At 43.2% G+C, this 18,576-nt stretch overlaps 1 protein-coding gene across 6 annotated transcripts in view; it reads left to right on the plus strand.

The window, feature by feature from the left end:
* LOC137378698 (granule associated Rac and RHOG effector protein 1-like) overlaps positions 1-18,576 on the plus strand; it is a 193,619-nt gene that overhangs the window by 104,368 nt on the left and 70,675 nt on the right. For 5 of the 6 annotated variants that reach the window (XM_068049046.1, XM_068049043.1, XM_068049044.1 and 2 more), the window contains one exon: positions 398-1,969. The exons of the other annotated variant lie outside the window; for it this stretch is intronic. In XM_068049046.1, coding sequence (XP_067905147.1) covers positions 1,502-1,969 — 468 coding nt within the window. In that variant the 5' untranslated portion in view covers positions 398-1,501. The remainder of the gene's footprint in view (positions 1-397; positions 1,970-18,576) is intronic. 6 annotated transcript variants of the gene reach the window in all.

Raw genomic sequence — 18,576 nt, forward strand, 5'->3', positions numbered from 1 at the left:
TGCTTCAGGGGTAGACCCAGCTTTAACGTTGACATCCAATGTGGAAGTTTGTGACTAAGAGAGCATTCTATGTAGAATGTACAGCACAGAGGCAGGCCATTTGGCCCACTTGGTCTGTGCCAGTGCTTGAGCTCTATATGAGCCTCCTCTCACCTTACCTCTTCCAACTACATCAATGTATCCTTCTATTCTTTTCTCCCTTATGTTTCTCTAGCTGCTCCTTAAATAGATCAGGCTTAATTGGAAAAATAAAAGTTTAAATGGTCACTTGGTTTCCCAACCTGCAACTCCCCCAAAGCAAAGGCTTGTTATAACCTCAAGGGATGTTTAAAGCCAGAATTTTAACTTCCTCACAGCAAAAGTATTGTTTGGATTGATTTCTCTTTCTTTATTTCAGGAAATGACCTAGAGGCCTTAGCAATACGTTAGTGCTGTCCTGCTTCAGACTGCAGCTGAGTGCATAATCAATCTGGAAGCAGCACTTGTTTCCGCTGTCGATCCCAAACTACCTCACCAAGGATTTAAAAACCCAACACGTATGAAGGGAGGAGGAGGCAGCCTGTGAAATCTACGGGAGTTGCAGCATAGACTCAAGAGTTTTTGTTTGTGTTAAGGTTGAAACACTACATCCAAGTGAACTAAGTTTGACCGACTGGATCTGTCAAAAATTCTTTGAAGAACTTGAATTGATCGCAGGACAGAAGTGATGTGGACTGCTTTGAGCAATAGAAGTCCAAGCACTGAGTAACTAATATTTTAAGCTTAACTTTCGCTGTTGATCAGTGTCTTAGTCCATTTTGGTAGGTCTGCTAATTTGATTTTTTTTTAAGTGTTTGCTTTGTAAAGGTGTTCCTGCTTGTGTGTTGGAGCTAGCAAGACTGTTCCATCAACATCATATGATTCGAAACAAAAAGACTGTATAGTAGTACTAATTTGAACGGGCTAGCTGATTCCCATTCGTTTTGGGTTTGCTCGCTTTCTTTCATCTCCCAGCCCCCGTTTCTTTAGGGATTGAAATGGCACTGACTCCTCCAACTGGCCACTGCAGCTGGTTTAATTGTAATCATTGGGATAATGTGAGGTTCTTCTAGACCCTTCCATGTGTTGCTCTGTAGTTCTTTGAAAAGTAGGAACCGCTGATGAACGTGCAAGTTGGAGACAGCGCACCAATAACCAGTTCTGAAAAGCTCCTCATCTTTTTTTTATTATCTCTCTGCACTTGACTGGCTGCAGCAGGGCTGCACCTAACAACACAGAAGACTAGTACAGTTGACCCACTCAGCAATCATCTGTGCTGACAGACTGTATGTGTGTGGAAATGCTTGCCTTCAGGCATGCTGTAGAGCTAGAATTATGTACGTGACACTCTTGACTCTTTTTGCAGAACTTTCTGTGTTCAAAGTTGTTTGAAACGTTGACCGGAAGAAAAGTACTACCTTGATAAGACTTTTTACACAAAAAAAACAAAGCAAACAAACATACGGAAAGAGCACCATCACTTATGTATTGTTGCAGTGCTCGGGAAAATAAAATGGACTATAAGCGGCGTTTTCTGCTTGGCGGGTCCAAGCAGAAAGTGCAGCAACACCAGCAGTACCCGATGCCTGAGCTCGGCAGGACCCTGAGCGCACCTATGGCATCCACTGCTACCGTCACTCCTCCGCTGGTACCCACTTCTCCCACCACCCAGATAGCCGACATCCAGCAGGGAATCTCCAAATACCTGGATGCACTGAATGTGTTCTGCAGAGCTAGCACGCTCCTCACGGACCTCTTCAGCAGCGTTTTTCGAAATTCACATTATTCTAAAGCAGCTATGCAACTGAAAGATGTGCAGGTACATGCCATGGAGGCAGCAAGCAGACTCACAGCAGCAATAAAGCCAGAAATTGCGAAAATGCTGATGGAACTGAGTGCAGGGACAGCGAACTTTAAAGATCAGAATGACTTCAGTCTTCAAGATATCGAGGTAAGGAAACTGGCAGAGTTTCTTCTTCTCTAACTAGGACTTGTCACTGTAGACCTAGAGCTATTAAAAATACAAACAGCTAGGATTGTTTTCAACTTTTTATAATTTTGTCAAAGTTCTGCCTAAAGAGCTTGTTGGTGAACTGGCTGACAAGAATTATTGCATCCAACAGTGTGTGGGAGCTGTTAACATGCACATTTGAAATAGTATAATTACTGACACAGCCCTTATTAGGGATGAAGGAAAAAAGACTTGCATTTCTATAGCACCTTTCACAACCTCAGGACCTCCTAAAGCACTTTACAGACAATGCAGTATTTTTGACATACAGTCAATGTTGTAATGTAGGGGAAAATGGCAGCTAATTTGTGCACAAAATCCCACAAAGCAGTGAAATAAATGGCCAGTTCATCTGTTTTTGATGTAGGTTAAGGGTTAAGTACTGAGGAGGGCACTAGGGAGTACAGCCTTGCTCTTCGAAGTAGTGCCATAGGATCCTTTACATTCGCCTGAGAGCGCAAACAGGCCTTGGTTCAATGTCCTGTCTGAAAGATGGCACCTATTAGAATTATGGAAGATTTAAGTCACAGAAAGCGGACACTTGCCCGATTATAGTGCAGCACTCAGGATTGCACTGGACGTATTGGCCTAGATTACATGCTCAAGTCTCTGGAATGGGACTTGAACTCGCAACTTTCTGACTCGGAGGTGAGAGTGCTACTCGCTGAACCACAGCTGACACCTTGAATGCTACTTCTATAAAATTAGAACATTTTTGAGAATGTAGTGCTGTTGGAGCTGTGCAGGTCTTGGGTTTGATCTGTGCTGGTACTCAGCCAGTGTAATAATTAGTGGGCCGCAGTTGGCCTCAAACCCTTGGGTTAGGGGCGTTAAAATTGACCAAGATTTCTGCTTCTGCTCTCTATCCAGTGACCAGCTAGAAGTGTACCTGTGACTGAGATAATTAGGTTCAGCTGCGATGTCAGTTTATGGTTTGGTACTTTGTAATGTGTACAGTCCAGGCAGCAATGAAGTATTCTGGGGGCGGGGGGGTGGGGTACAGGAACAGACTGTGGAACTGCGCAGAAGCGAGACTTCACACTCGTAAGCAAATTCTGAGTAGGGGGGGCAGAAATTGGTGCACGGAAGTTTGAAACACTGATGAGCAGAAGTGGGTTTGGTCAAGTGGGAAATTCAATAGAAAAAAAGATTCTTTTTCAGGACCTGCTGTTATTGCTGGGTGGTTAGTGAATGTGTTGTGTAATTCACATGGTTATTGGTTTGCTTTACATTTTTATTTTAAACTTTATCCCCCTTTAAAATGTTTGTCTTTCTCTTTCCCTGCCTGTTTAATAGTTGAACAGTAGCAGCAGTATATGATGGAACATGGCCATTCTCTTTGCAGTTTGGTAGGTTTGGGGTGGCGCAGTGGCTAGCGCCACAGCCTCACAGCTCCAGCGACCCGTGTTCGGTCCTGGGTACTGCCTGTGTGGAGTTTGCAAGTTCTCCCTGTGACCGCGTGGGTTTCCTCCGGGTGCTCCGGTTTCCTCCCACATGCCAAAGACTTGCGGGTTGATAGGTAAATTGGCCATTGTAAAAATTGCCCCTAGTGTAGGTAGATGTTAGGAGAATTGAGGGAAGGTGGGGATGTGAGAGGGAAAAAATGGGATTAATGTAGGATTAATATAAATCGATGGTTGATGGTTGGCGCAGACTCGTTGGGCCGAAGGGCCTGTTTTGGTGCTGTATCTCTCTATGACTCTAACACAACTGGTTCAAAATAGTACTAGCAGGAGATGTGCAGCAAGCTATGTTTTACCTCAATTAGCCAGGGTTCGATCCAAAATGTCAACTTGTGTTTCCTCTTTACATGCCGAAGGGCCAGCTGTCTATTTCTGACGCATTTTGTTACAGATTTCTATATACATGTTCAACCACCTATAAATTTTCTTTTTCCCCTTTGCCCCTGTCTCTCTCTCATGCAATTCTAAACCATCTGCAACAACTTTCATTTATATAGCATCTTTAACGTAGTAAAACCTCCCAAGGCTTTTCACATAGTTCTTATCAGACTTGATTTAATACTGAGCCACATGAGATATTCAGACATTTGATGCAAAGCTTGGTCAAAGAGGTAGGTTTTAAGGAGCGTCTTAAAGGAGGAGAGAGAGGTAGAGGCAGAGGTTTAGGGAGGGAATTCCAGAGCTTGAACTTAGACAGCTGACGACGGCTGCCAATGGTGGAGAGTTGAAAATTGGGGATGTGCAAGAGGCTAAAATCGGAAGAGTGCAGAGTCCACCCCAACAGAATCTATTCCGTTGATTATTTTGAAGACCTCAATCACCTCCCACCTCCCAGTCTGTTTTTGAAGTGAAGAAAACCCTGAATCCATGCGGACTGAATGCTCATTCAAGAATTCAAGGGCAGCGCAGTAGTTAGCACCGCAGCCTCACAGCTCCAGCGACCCGGGTTCGGTTCTGGGTACTTCCTGTGCGGAGTTTGCAAGTTCTCTCTGTGACCGCGTGGGTTTTCGCCAGGTGCTCCGGTTTCCTCCCACAGCCGAAGACTTGCGGGTTGATGGGTAAATTGGCCATTGTAAATTGCCCTTAGTATAGTAGGTGGTAGGGGAATTGAGGGAAGGTGGAGATGTGGTAGGAATATGAGATTAATGTAGGATTAGTATAAATGGGTGGTTGATGGTCGGCACAGACTGGGTGGGCCAAAGGGCCTGTTTCAGTGCTGTATCTCTAAATAAATAAATAAATTCTATCGCTGTGCCTTAAATGCAGTGCTTGGTTCGCAGAACATTTACATATTTTTGGAAGTGAGGATATATGTTCTTGTGGCTGAAGGTGCTCATGTGATGCTGATGATAACAGTAACAGTGATCTTAGTGCAATGCTGCTTTTATTCTGCTTGTAAGCAACAGCAGTGATGACCTAGGTTTGGTTTCGTTATTCATGAAATATTTGCACTTGCTAATTCTTGGAATAAATATAGTTTACTTCAATCTACTGACAAATTTACAGCTTTTGTGCAATTATTCATCCTTCTCCGAAAGAATTTTTTTCCCTCAGTTTAAAATAGAAATTCTCGTTCCTTGATGGAGGGAGTGAATTGTTGAGTTATACAGACCAGCAAGGTTAGAGGTCATCATCCCCTGTCTGAGTTAATTAATATTAATTGGAGTGACAGTTGAAATGTAAGTATGTCTGGGATCTTGCTCCTGATTACTGCTGCACATGAATGTGTGTGAATCTCACGCGATGACCTGATCAGAGTTGGCTGTGATGCTGCCTGATGAAAAATCATTTTTAGCAGTTAACAAATGTGCAAATTCCAAAAGACATTGAGTACTCAGAAAGGTTAATCTTCGCGGTTTCATTTCAGTGGTGTGTGCCAGTTTGGTTAGGTGGTGATTTTCACTGCCTAGATTATTTTTCATTATGAATAGCCACCTAATATTAGATTAGATTAGAGATACAGCACTGAAACAGGCCCTTCGGCCCACCGAGTCTGTGCCGACCAGCAACCACCCATTTATACTAATCCTACACTAATCCCATATTCCTACCAAACATCCCCATCTGTCCCTATATTTCCCTACCACCTACCTATACTAGTGACAATTTATAATGGCCAATTTACCTACCAACCTGCAAGTCTTTTGGCTTGTGGGAGGAAACCGGAGCACCCGGAGAAAACCCACGCAGACACAGGGAGAACTTGCAAACTCCACACAGGCAGTGCCCAGAATCGAACCCGGGTCCGATATCTAATACCAGGCCCTAACACAATGGAACCATAACTCAGAAGGCCATTAGTTTCAGAGAGGGAGCGAGGGGTAACATGGAGAATGTAGATGGAAAAAGTGAGAGGGGAAGGAACCTGCCCACACCATGCGCTGTTGATAGACCAGTGATATATATGGAATAAAAGAAAGGCTTGCATTTATATAGCACCCTTCACAGCCTCAGGACATTACAAAGCACTTCACTGCCAAGGAAAAACTTGTGCAGTGTAGTCACTGTTGTAACATAGGAAACATACAGCCAATTTGAGCACAGCATGATCCCACAAACAGCAATAAAATAAGTCAGCAGATAACTTTTGGTCAGTGGGTAAATGTTAGCTAGGACACTGGGGAGAGCTCCCCTGCAATATGTTACTGTAACATTTTGGGATTTTTACCGATTTTGCCTGAAAGGGATTTGGGTTTAGTGTTCTTATTGATATAACAGTCAGCTTACTATGGGTGAACTCTGAGACACAATCCTTTTAGAGTATTGATTTGGATGACTAGGTGGGACCCCAGATGGAACAGCCAGCAGCTTGTTTACTTTGTCATGATATCACAGCTTTGAGTCAATAGGAAAGTATGGGATACATCACATAGCAGATCACACCTGGATGGCAATATTTTTCATTGATTATGCCCCCAAAAACTGAATGGATGTCGCAGGTGACATGAGCTTCCATATTGGAAGGGGTGCGGGGTTGGGGGGGGGAGGTGGGGGGTGACCTTCATTTAAGGTGGTTACTTTGGTTCCCGAGCTACCAATCAGTCATCAACATCCAGAGCTACCAGGACAGTCTGTTTTTATCTCAAGCTCTTACATACTCTTTCTCTTGAGACTAAGGTAGAGCTCAGTGGTCAGTCTGAAGCACATATCGTATGGCAGATTACTGGGTTTATTGAAATCTGATTCTTAACTTGCCATGGTAGCATTTAAACTGGCGATCGCTGGGTTGCTGGTTGCAGTGTTTATAGCCACTTTACATCTTGGGCTGCGTGAGGTCTATTTATTGGCGTGCCCTATGAAGCAAAATACAGGATAATACCTGGTAAATTTATTTAACAGTTTGCATAGTGTCTGTGAAAAGATTTTAACACTCTTTCAAGGTGGAATATTGCTGTTATATTAATGCAGTTGTTTTTTGTTGTACTTTGTAGCAGTTATTTGGTTAACAAAATATTTGAGCAGGTGCCACGTAGGCAGTACCAGCATGGAGTCTTCTGCAGAGGTGTGCGGTCTTGAATTGTTAATATAACCTTTTTTATTGCAACCCACTTGTTTCTTCGTTACATTTCATGCGTCTCATTTGTTGTGTTAGACTTGCTTGTTCACTAAAACTTTCCCTTTAGCTAGTGTAATATGAAGACATGGCCCTCACAAATAGAGGGTACTCAATAACAGGTCACCTGCTTAATTTTCAAATCAAGCAGGGAGTTGCCTTTTTTGGGGGAGGAGAGAGGACACTCATGGAAAAATGGGTGAGTATTGTAATAAAGGATTTTATAACATTCAGAATCCAAAATTTAATTCTTTCTATTTTAAGCAACCCCAGTACTAGCCAATTCTTTGATCAAAGTTGCCAGCCTCCGGGAGGTACAGAGGCCAACAAGATCACAAAATACTTGTAGGTCATAGAGTCATAGAGAGATACAGCACTGAAACAGGCCCTTCGGCCCACCGAGTCTGTGCCGACCAACAACCACCCATTTATACTAATCCTACATTAATCCCATATTCCCCATCACATCCTACCACCTACCTACACTAGGGGCAATTTACAATGGCCAAAAGGCCAGGATTCCTTTTTAGTGCTATTATGATAAAATAATTTACTGGTATGTGGCTGTCTGCACCACAAATTTCCAGATCTGGACGAAGAGAACATTAACACTTTGCATCTTAGTTAATCCATCCAAAATGACCATTGGTGTTCCCCCACTCCCCTTGGCCCAAACATTGTAGCATCTAATCAATTTCTTAAAGAATTCCAGGATTTCCCTAGTCTATCTGGGAGTTCATTCAGTGTGCTCATCACTCTGAAGAAGAACTAGCTGCTATCAATCCTGAACCCTCCTTTTACTAACTTGAACCTGTAACCATATCCTATTGAGTTTAGGCATATTCTAGATTTGCCTTTCCATTCACTTCACTGTCTCAAATACCTCAAGTTGTGTTCAGATACCGCCTTTCCAGACTCTCAGGTTTTGTTAGCCTTTCTTCATAACTCAGACCCCTGATATTGCAGCTGAGAGAGAATTAAGGCACCAGTGTTCTCTCTGCACTGGGTGATGAAATATTTTTACACTGCAGTCTTGATCTTGATAGAGTTTGGACTTCATTGAATGAGTCACTTTCTCTGACTTGAGGCATGACTTGATATGGTTTGGGACAGAAATAATCCACTTGACAGGCATTGCCAACCATTTCTTATTAATTGAAGTGGATAGATTGATAAGTGAAATTGATTATCCATGTTTATGGTTGAATTGTCACGGGACACTTGATCAAGTGAAATGGTAAAATTTGAAGCTCAGACTTGGACCAGATTTTTAATTCTCTCCTCTTCTGGTTCTAAACAGGAGTGGCTAGTTAATTCCCTTGAAGACCTGTGCCACATCTACTCTGGAGCTGCCAGCGAGGAGGCACTGGCAGGACTGATCATGAGATTCTGATTCTCTCACTGCTACCCCCACTCACCCTTTGCCATTGCACTGCTCAGTGCCTCCTCACAATAGTGCAGCTGGATGTAGGAATGTAATGTATTGGAGGATGCAGACACATACTTGGTGGCGGCTGCTGTTGAAACCAACAGTGGAAAAATTTATATTTTAAATAGCTGTTGCCTTTAACATAGCAAAACATTCCAAGGTACTTCACAGGAGTGTCGTCAGACAAAAATTGACACTTAGCTTCTTAGGAAATATAAGGATGGATGACCAAAAGCTTGGTCAGAGGTTGGTTTTAAGAAGTGTCTGAAAGGAGCAGAGAGAGGTGGAAAGGTCTAGGGAAGGAATTCTAGAGTTTATGGCCTAAGCAGCTGAAGGTATGGTCAGGAAGATAGGGGGTGTGCAAGAGGCCAGAATTGAATGAGCGCAGAGATCTGAGGGTTGCAGCACTGAAGGAAGTTAGAGATGGAGGGGCAAAGCCATGGAGGGATTTGAACAGATGATGAGAATTTGAAATGAAATGGAGAACAATGCAGGAAATTAAGCAATAGCTGCTCTTTATGCTCATACGCTATATAACAAAATATTTTTTCAGGTGGGAGTAGACTGAAAGGATTGATTGTGGGGCAGCGGAAGGAATGTGTTGTTGGGGGAAGTGTACAGTTGAGGTGCTGAATGTTTTAGCAAAGCCTGCTATCTGAGAAAAGTTTCTGCTGAATCTGTGCTTCACCTAAATAGCCATAAAGCATTGCGACTAATATCTGCCAGTGGAATGGGGAAAGCACAAACAAAATTTAGATTTTTCCAGCTGCCTCAGGTATCAGTGCAAATACTGAACATTTTCCGTATGTGACTTTTCTCAGGAACTTAGTGACCGAACCATGATTTAACTTTCTGCTGCGCGTTCATGGTTTTTTTCCTTTTCTCTTCTGAGTACATTGATTCTTGACTATACAATTTTTTCCATTATTTTGCCTTGGTGGTCACTCTTTTCTGAGCCTGAATGGTGATTGTTGGCTAGTTGGAAGTGAATCATAGCTCAGTCTAATTCTCTCCTTACCAAACAGTCACCCCTCTCCACTGTCTAGCTAACTTGGCGTGAAACTGGGGTCTTTCGCAGTTTGCGTCGCTCAGTTGCTCACTGCTTTAATCCACTGAGGCATCCGCAATGAGCTGGGGAGGAAAGTTTGCTAACTTTTGCAAAGATAAATTCCTGGTACTAATCTGAAGTCAGCAGTCCACTGTTTTGTTTACTTTGTATGGCTTGAATGGAGTGTCGACTAAGCACAGCACTCTTTGTGAAATACCCCTGTAAAGTGTCTTGAAATATTTTATGATATTAAAGGCATTATATAAGTATAAGTAGTAGTAATTGATTGTCAGGCCACCACTATTTACTCTGGGATAGTCTACAAGGAGTTCCATGTGGCACCTGACTTGATTTACAAAGTATCAAATAGAATTTACAGCCCAATAACAGGCCATTCGGCCCAACAGATCAAAGCTGGTGTTGATGCTCCACGCAAACCTGCTGTCAGTCGTCTTTAATCCCATCATCAGATCCTTTTATTCCTTTCTCCCTCATCTGCTTATCTAGCTTCCCATTAAATCTATCCTATTCACCTCAACTATTCCATGCGGTAGCGAGTTTAACATTCTCACCAATCTCTGGGTAAAGAAGCTTCTCTTGCGACACGACACGACTGGCTGAATGGCCTCCTTCTGTGCCGTAATTTTTCTATGGTTCTGTGGTTCCCTATTGGATTTATTAGTGACTGTCTTACATTCATGGCTTCTAGTTCTGCTCTCCCCCACAAGTGTTATTTACCTGTGGGGTTTTTGGTTTCACCCCATTGCTTGGAGAAGTATACAAACTTGCTATGAATTCTCGGCACAGACCGTTTTGTGTCTCTGTATTAATGGATCACATATATATAGAATAATCTCACCAGAGTAATAGGGGCTTACCAATTGAATTAAGTGAATCTGATGTTACTAGTTGTTCATGTGCTGTGAAATACAGCAGCTCAAAAACTTGTATTTGCTGTTGTCTTACCAGATGTTTGCTTGGTTCTCCTGTGAAGAGTTGGAGAGGCACTTGGGGACAGATATGTCCTAGGTTTCACATCACAAAGCATTACTGTTGTTGCACCCCAGGGTGCATAGCTAATGTCAGACTGTATGAAATTTAAGATGCTTGCAGTGCTTACTGAAGTGACCAGCACTGTTGTATGGGAGAATATATAACACAAGACCATAAACTTGTTCAAATGTCTCGTGTCCATCTCTCAGGCACAAAAATGTTTCCTATTCACTTGCTTACTTTTGAAGTGCAATTGTTGTGTAGGCAAATGCCCCAAAACAGCTTATAATTTTTTTAGTGCCTTTAACACAGTAAAAGTGATCTAATAAAAATCAACACTGAACCAAAGACATTAGGACAGGTGACCGAAAGCTTTGTCAAAGATTTTAAGAAGCGTCTTGAAGGGGGAAAGAAGTGGAGAGGTTTAGGGAGGGGAGTTCAGAGCTTTTGGGCCTAGGCAACTGAAACCATGGCTATGGGTGGAGTGTTAAAAATTGGGGATGTGCAAGAGGCTCAAATTGGAGGAATGCAGAGTTCATGGAGAGTTGTCGGGCTGGAGGAGATTACAGAGATAGGGAGGTGTGAGGCCATGGAGGGATTTGAATGCAAGGATGGGAATTTTGAAGTTGAGGCATTGCTGCACTGTGAGCCAATGCAGTTCAGCGAGCACAGGGATGACGGGTAAAAGGGTCTTGGGACCGAGACAGATATTGCCAGCAGAGTTTTCGGTAGTTTGTACAATATGGAGCTTTGTTTAAAAAAAAAACAGCAAACCGGGGAAGTATTTTAAGTGCATTTAGTCACCTGCAATCTCCACAAAAGCATATTATGCCTGATGCATATTAAATTCTTGGTGACAACACAGGCTTTTCAAGTGAACTGTATTAAATTGGGACCCTGTACTTCCTTCACATAATGGCCAGGAAGTGTGTTTGGTAGATGATAAAAGCAGCTTCCATCAATTGTTCCTCAACCTTTGCTTCCTGCCCTCGCCCTGATTTTCCCAAAAAAGAGAATAAACTATGATTTGCTGAAAGGTTATCCATCCCGCCTTGTCAGCCATCCTGGAGCTGAACTGTTGGCCACACCCTTGCCACTGAATTCAAGTTCTATATCCAGAGGTTGAGCACATAATCTAGACAGTTACTGCAGTACTGAGGCAGTAATGTGATTTAAAGAACAGGTAAATATCAGGCCAGAATTAACTGATGTCAGTTAAAGGGGGCTACACTTCGCCTCAGCACTTTGCATTAGGGGAGTTGGAAGTTCCTGATCACTTTTGTGATCTTTGCTGGAAATGGGCATTTGTGAACATTTGGAAAGGTGAAAATCAGCACTGGCCTATTAGTGGTCAAAAAGCCAGCCCACATTCACTATCCAACTTCTCTCACAAATAGCCATTTAAGTGAGTTTTCATTCATTCCTGAGATGTGAGCATCATTGGCAAGGCTGACATTTATTGCCCTTGAGAAGTGTGTATGGTGAATCACCTTCTTGAACTGCTGCAGTATGTGTGGTGAAGATACTGCCACGGTACTGTTAGGCTTGGAGTTCCCGGATGGCTTTACTAAAGGGAAATCCTGTTTGACAAGGTTATTAGAGTTTTTTGAGGATGTAACTAGTAGGGTAGATAAAGGGAAGCCAGTAGATGTAGGATACATGGATTTCTAAAAGGCATTCATAAGGTGCCACACAAAAGGTTAATAGGCCAGATAAGAGCTCATGGAGTTGGGGGTAATATATTAACATGGATAGAGGATTGGTTAACGGACAGGAAGCGAAGAGTGGACATAAGTAGGGCATTTTCAAATTGGTAGACAGTGAATAGTGGAGTGCCACAAGGATCAATGTTGGGGCCTCAGTTATTTACAAAATATATTCATGACTTGGATGAAGAGACAGAGTAATGTATCTAAGTTTGCTGATGATACAAAGGTAGGTGGAAAGGTAAGCTGTGGGGAGGGCACAGAGAGGCTACAAAGAGATATAGGCAGGTTAAGTGAGTGGGCAACAAGATGGCAGATGGAGTATAATGTAGGAAAGTGGGAAGTTATTCGCTTTGGTTGTAAGAATAGAAAAGCAGAATATTTCTTAAAAGGTGTGAAACTGGTACGTGTTGATATTCAAAAAGACTTGGGTATGCTTGTACAAGGAACGCAAAGTTAGCATGCAGGTACAGGAAGCAATTAGGAAGGTAAATGGCATGTTGGCATTTTTTACAAGGGGTTTGGAGTACAGGAATAAAGAAGTCTTGCCTCAATTGTCCAGGATTTTGGTGAGACCGCACCTAGAATACTCCGTGCAGTTTTGGTCTCCACATTTGAGAAAGGATAGACTTGCACTGGAGGCGAAGATTTACTAAATTGGTCCCTGGGATGAGCGGGTTGTCCTATGATGAGAGGCTGAGTAAATTGGGCCTGTATTCTCTGGAGTTTAGAAGAATGAGAGGCGATCTCATTGAAACATATAAGATTCTGAAGGGGCTCGATAGGTTAGATGCTGAGAGATTGTTTCAGCTGGTCAGGGATTCTAAAACGGGGCGCAATCTCAGGATAAGAGGCCAGTCATTTAGGACTAAGATGAGGAGAAATTACTTCACTCAAAGGGTGTGAATCTTTGGAATTCTCTACCCCAGAGGGTTGTGGATGCTCCATCGTTGAATATATTTAAGGTTGGGATAGACTGACGTTTGGTGTCTCAGGGAATCGAGGGATCTGGCGAGTGGGCGGGAAGGTGGAGTTGAAGCCCATGATCAGCCATGATCGTATTGAATGGTGGAGCAGGTTTTGATGGGCCATATGGTCTACTCCTATTTCTTGTGATTTTGTGACTGGTCAAGATTGGATAATGTAAGCTGTAATGGATTAAACTCCTGGGTCTCAAAGGAGGACCAAGAAACTGATAAAGAAAGGGAAATGAGATTATGAATGCAAGCTAGCTAGAAACATAAAGGTGGACTGAAAAAGCTTCTTTACGTATGTGAAAAGGCTCAGATTAGCAAGGACGAATGTGGGTCCATTGCAGGTGGAGACAGGAGAGTTTGTGGTGGAGAATGAGGAAATGGCAGAGAGACTAAACAATTACTTTGTGTCTGTCTTCACGGAGGAAGATATAGAAAATCTCCCAGAAATACTAGGGAACCAATGGACATGTAAAAATGAAGAACTGGAAGAAATTAGTATCAATTAAGAGATAGTACTCAAAATTAGTTGGATTGAAAGTTGATAAATCCCTGGACCAGATGAGCTACATCCCAGTGTATTGAAAAAGGTGGCTACAGAGATGGTGGATGCATATTCTGGAATAGTTCCTCCAGACCAAAAGGTAGAAGATGTAACCCCAAGATTTAAGAAGGGAGCAAGAGAGAAAACTGAGAACTACAGACCTGCCAGTTTGACGTCAGTAGTAGGGAAAAATGTTAGAATCTATTATAAAGGATGAGATAACTGGACACGTGGAAAATAATATGATTGGGCAGAGTCATCATGGATTTAGAAGAAAGGGAAGTCATGTTTGACAAACCTTTTGGAGTTTTTTGAGGATTTTTCTTGTAGCATTGATAAAGGAAAACCAGTGGATGTCGTGTATTTAGATTTTCAGAAGGCTTTTGATAAGGTCCCACAGGAGGTTAGTAAACAAAATTAGAGCACATGGGATTGGGGGTAACATAATGGTATGGATTGAGAATTAGTTAACAGACAGAAAGCAGAGAGTAGAATAAATGGGTCATTCTCAGAAGGCTTCCTGTTAGTAGTGTGGTACCGCAAGGATCGGTGCTTGGGCCACAGCAGTTCACAATCTAAATAAATGTTTTGGATATGGGGACCAAATCTAATATTTCCAACTTTTCTGATGAGACAAAACTAGGTGTGATTGTAAGTTGTGAGGAGGCTTCAAGGGGACTTGGACAGGCTAAGTGAATAGGCAAGAACATGGCAGATAGAATATAATGTGAGTAAGTGTGAAGTGATCCACTTTGGTGGAAATAAACAAAGAGTATTTCTTCAATGGTGAGAGGTTGGGAAGTGTTGATGTCCAAAGGGACTTGGGTGTCCTTGTTCATGAGTCACTATAAGCTAGCTTGTTGGTGCAACAAGCAATTCAGAAGGCAAATGGTATGTTGGTCTTCATTGCAAGGGGATTTGAGTACAGGAGTAAAGATGTCTTGCTGCAATTGTATAGAGCCTTGGTGAGACCGCACCTGGAGTATCGTGTACAGTCTTGATCTCCTTATCTAAGGAAGAATATACTTGCCGTAGAGGAAGTGCAACAGAGGTTCACCAGACTAATCCCTGGGATGGCGGGATTGTATTAAGAGGAGAGATTTCAGAAACTGGGCCTGTATTCTCGAGAGTTTTGAAGAATGAGAGGTGATCTCATTGAAACTTGCGGGGCATGACGAGGTAGATGTGAATAGGGTGTTTCCTCTGGCTGGTGAGTCTAGAACCCGGGGACACAGTCTCAGAATAAGGGGCAGGCCATTTCAGACTGAGATGAAGAGGAATTTCTTTACTCAGAGGGTTGTGAATCTGTGGAATTCTCCTCTACCCCAAAGGGCTGTGGAAGCTCAATCATTGAACTTCAAGACAGAAATCGCTAGATTTCTGGAGACTAATGCAATCAAAGGGTATGGAGATCATGGGGAAAAATGGCACAGAGGTAGATGATCAGCCATGATCTGTTTGAATGGTGGAGCAGACTCAAAACGCCGAATGGCCGCCTCCTATTTCCTATAATTCCTATAAAAATTACATATTTAAGCTGAACCATTTTATGGCACATTTGATGTCCTTGGGATGTCTCAGAGCTTCTCAGCTGATGAGTCACTTTGAAGCTTAGTTGGTGCTTTATGTACAAATGAATCAGCAAAATCCCACAAACAGTAATTAGATAAATGACCACATAATCTGTTCAAATGATGGTGGTTGAGAGTAGAATGTTGACTGGTACATCAAGCGATCTCCCGACTCTTATTGGAATAGTACTATGGGATCTTTTCCGTCCACCTGAGAGCAGACAGGCCTTGGCCTACAATGTAATCTTAAAGAATGGCACCTGCTACATTGCAGTGTTCCCTCAGTACTGCATTGGAGCGTCAGCCTGGATTATACTCTTGATTTTCTCGAGTGGAACCTGAACACAAGTATTCAACCTATTGTGGTAGAACACAAGAGATATTTGTCGGCATTCGCCAGTTCAATACTCAGACAAGAACAGCAGAGGCCATTGTCCAGGTTTGACTTTCGGGACATGGAGGACATTGAAGAAATAACAATAAAGGCAAAAAGGAGTAAACATTTCAGGAGATTTGTTGTCGTTCCCGACCTGGCAAATCTAATCGTGGAATGTCTTGATGGCGACCTCTCAGAAAATAATGCGGTAATTTTTGAGTGCAATTTTTGAAGGCAAACGTACTACCAACTGAGCTTTATTCACCTTGTTTGTTACACATTGCGACCAGTGTAATCCTGATAGTGCAAATTGTACATAGTATATTGAAGGGACAAATTAAAAGGGCCAGAGGATCATTCATGCTGAATGTTCATTTTCGTTGTTGCTTTTTAAATGTATGTGGCAAAACTGTACGATGTCCACAATTAAACCATAAACTTGGAGCTGACCTACAATTTTTTGGGGGTGTTTGGCATAAGAGGGGAAGAGTTGGTACCATTCTAGGAGGATTAATGCAATGGAAAAATACCCAAAAGAAGGAAAATGCTTGTTTAAAAAACACAGACATGAAAATAGGAATTTGTGGAAAACTAGTTGGGACTCGAGAGGAAATATGATCCCAGTTCAGAACTTGTCTTGTTAAATTCTAATATAAGGAAGAAAGGCGACGTCTGTTTCATGAGTAAGTCAGTGTATGACCTCAGTAAGAGAGCTCGGATGTTGGAACAAGGCCTCGCTAGTTCAAGGGCATAATTGAGCATTCCTCACTTTGGGTCTCTGATCATTCTTCAGCAGCTTGCCTTGGTTGACAAATGCCTTCAGTGTTTTAACATTTCTTTATTTAAATTGCAAAGTCAAATCCACTTGTTGGCACTAAGATTGCATTTGCAGTCATTTTAGGAAACTATAGTACTTTGTGCTTCCCAGGCCCTGCAGCTGTGCATATTATTCTGAGTGGCCCTTCTGCAGCGTTACTTCCATTGAGCTTGCTGAAATATGAAATGATATTGTTTGGTGCTGGAGAGGCAGGGTGGTGTGTCCTGAAAACAGGCTAGTTTTAATCTGTTTCAGTGTTAGTTATTGATGCACAGCTGTTGAAGTGTTCCATAGACACCAGCGCCCACGAGGTAAGTTCTGGATTTCCACTGTGATGGAGAGGATGGGTGAGTGTTTGGGTGTGGAAGCGGGCGTGTGTGTCCGGGGGTGTGCCAGTCATTATGGCACAGGAAGCCATTCTGCCCTTTGAGTCCATGCCAGCTCTCTGTTGAACAGTTCAGTCGGTCCCACTCCCCCACTCTATCCCTATAGCCCTGCAAGTTTATTTCCCTTGGGTGGCCGTCCAATTTCCTTTTGAAATCATTGACTCTTTCCGCTTCCACCACCCTCATAGGCAGCAAGTTCCAGGTCATTACCACTCGCTGCATAAAAATGTTCTTCCTCACCTCCCCCACATCTTTTGCCCAAAACTTTAAATTTGTGTCCCTTAGTCCTTCTACCATCAGTTAATGGGAACAGCTTTCCCTTGTCTACCTTATTTAAACGTGTCACAATGTGTTTTCTTTTGGGCCTCCTTATCTCGAGAGACAATGGATACGCGCCTGGAGGTGGTCAGTGGTTTGTGAAGCAGCACCTGGAGTGGTTATAAAGGCCAATTCTAGAGTGACAGGCTCTTCCACAGGTGCTGCAGAGAAATTTGTTTGTCGGGGCTGTTGCACAGTTGGCTCTCCCCTTGTGCCTCTGTCTTTTTTCCTGCCAACTGCTAAGTCTCTTCGACTCGCCACATTTTAGCCCTGTCTTTATGGCTGCCCGCCAGCTCTGGCGAACGCTGGCAACTGACTCCCACGACTTGTGATCAATATCACAGGATTTCATGTGGCGTTTGCAGACGTCTTTAAAGCGGAGACGTGGACGGCCGGTGGGTCTGATACCAGTGGCGAGCTCGCTGTACAATGTGTCTTTGGGGATCCTGCTATCTTCCATGCGGCTCACATGGCCAAGCCATCTCAAGCGCCGCTGACTCAGTAGTGTGTACAAGCTGGGGATGTTGGCCGCCTCGAGGACTTCTGTGTTGGAGATACGGTCCTGCCACCTGATGCCAAGTATTCTCCGGAGGCAGCGAAGATGGAATGAATTGAGACGTCGCTCTTGGCTGGCATACGTTGTCCAGGCCTCGCTGCCATAGAGCAAGGTACTGAGGACACAGGCTTGATACACTCGGACTTTTGTGTTCCGTGTCAGTGCGCCATTTTCCCACACTCTCTTGGCCAGTCTGGACATAGCAGTGGAAGCCTTACCCATGCGCTTGTTGATTTCTGCATCTAGAGACAGGTTACTGGTGATAGTTGAGCCTAGGTAGGTGAACTCTTGAACCACTTCCAGAGCGTGGTCGCCAATTTTGATGGATGGAGCATTTCTGACGTCCTGCCCCATGATGTTCGTTTTCTTGAGGCTGATGGTTAGGCCAAATTCATTGCAGGCAGCCGCAAACCTGTCGATGAGACTCTGCAGACACTCTTCAGTGTGAGATGTTAAAGCAGCATCGTCAGCAAAGAGGAGTTCCCTGATGAGGACTTTCCGTACTTTGGACTTCGCTCTTAGATGGGCAAGGTTGAACAACCTGCCCCCTGATCTTGTGTGGAGGAAAATTCCTTCTTCAGAGGACTTGAACGCATGTGAAAACAGTAGGGAGAAGAAAATCCCAAAAAGCGAGAACACAGCCCTGTTTCACGCCACTCAGGATAGGAAAGGGCTCTGATGAGGAGCCACCATGTTGAATTGTGCCTTTCATATTGTCGTGGAATGAGGTGATGATACTTAGTAGCTTTGGTGGACATCCGATCTTTTCTAGTAGTCTGAAGAGACCACGTCTGCTGACGAGGTCAAAGGCTT

The sequence above is a fragment of the Heterodontus francisci genome, chromosome 17, assembly GCF_036365525.1.
Source record: "Heterodontus francisci isolate sHetFra1 chromosome 17, sHetFra1.hap1, whole genome shotgun sequence".
NCBI lineage: Eukaryota > Metazoa > Chordata > Chondrichthyes > Heterodontiformes > Heterodontidae > Heterodontus > Heterodontus francisci.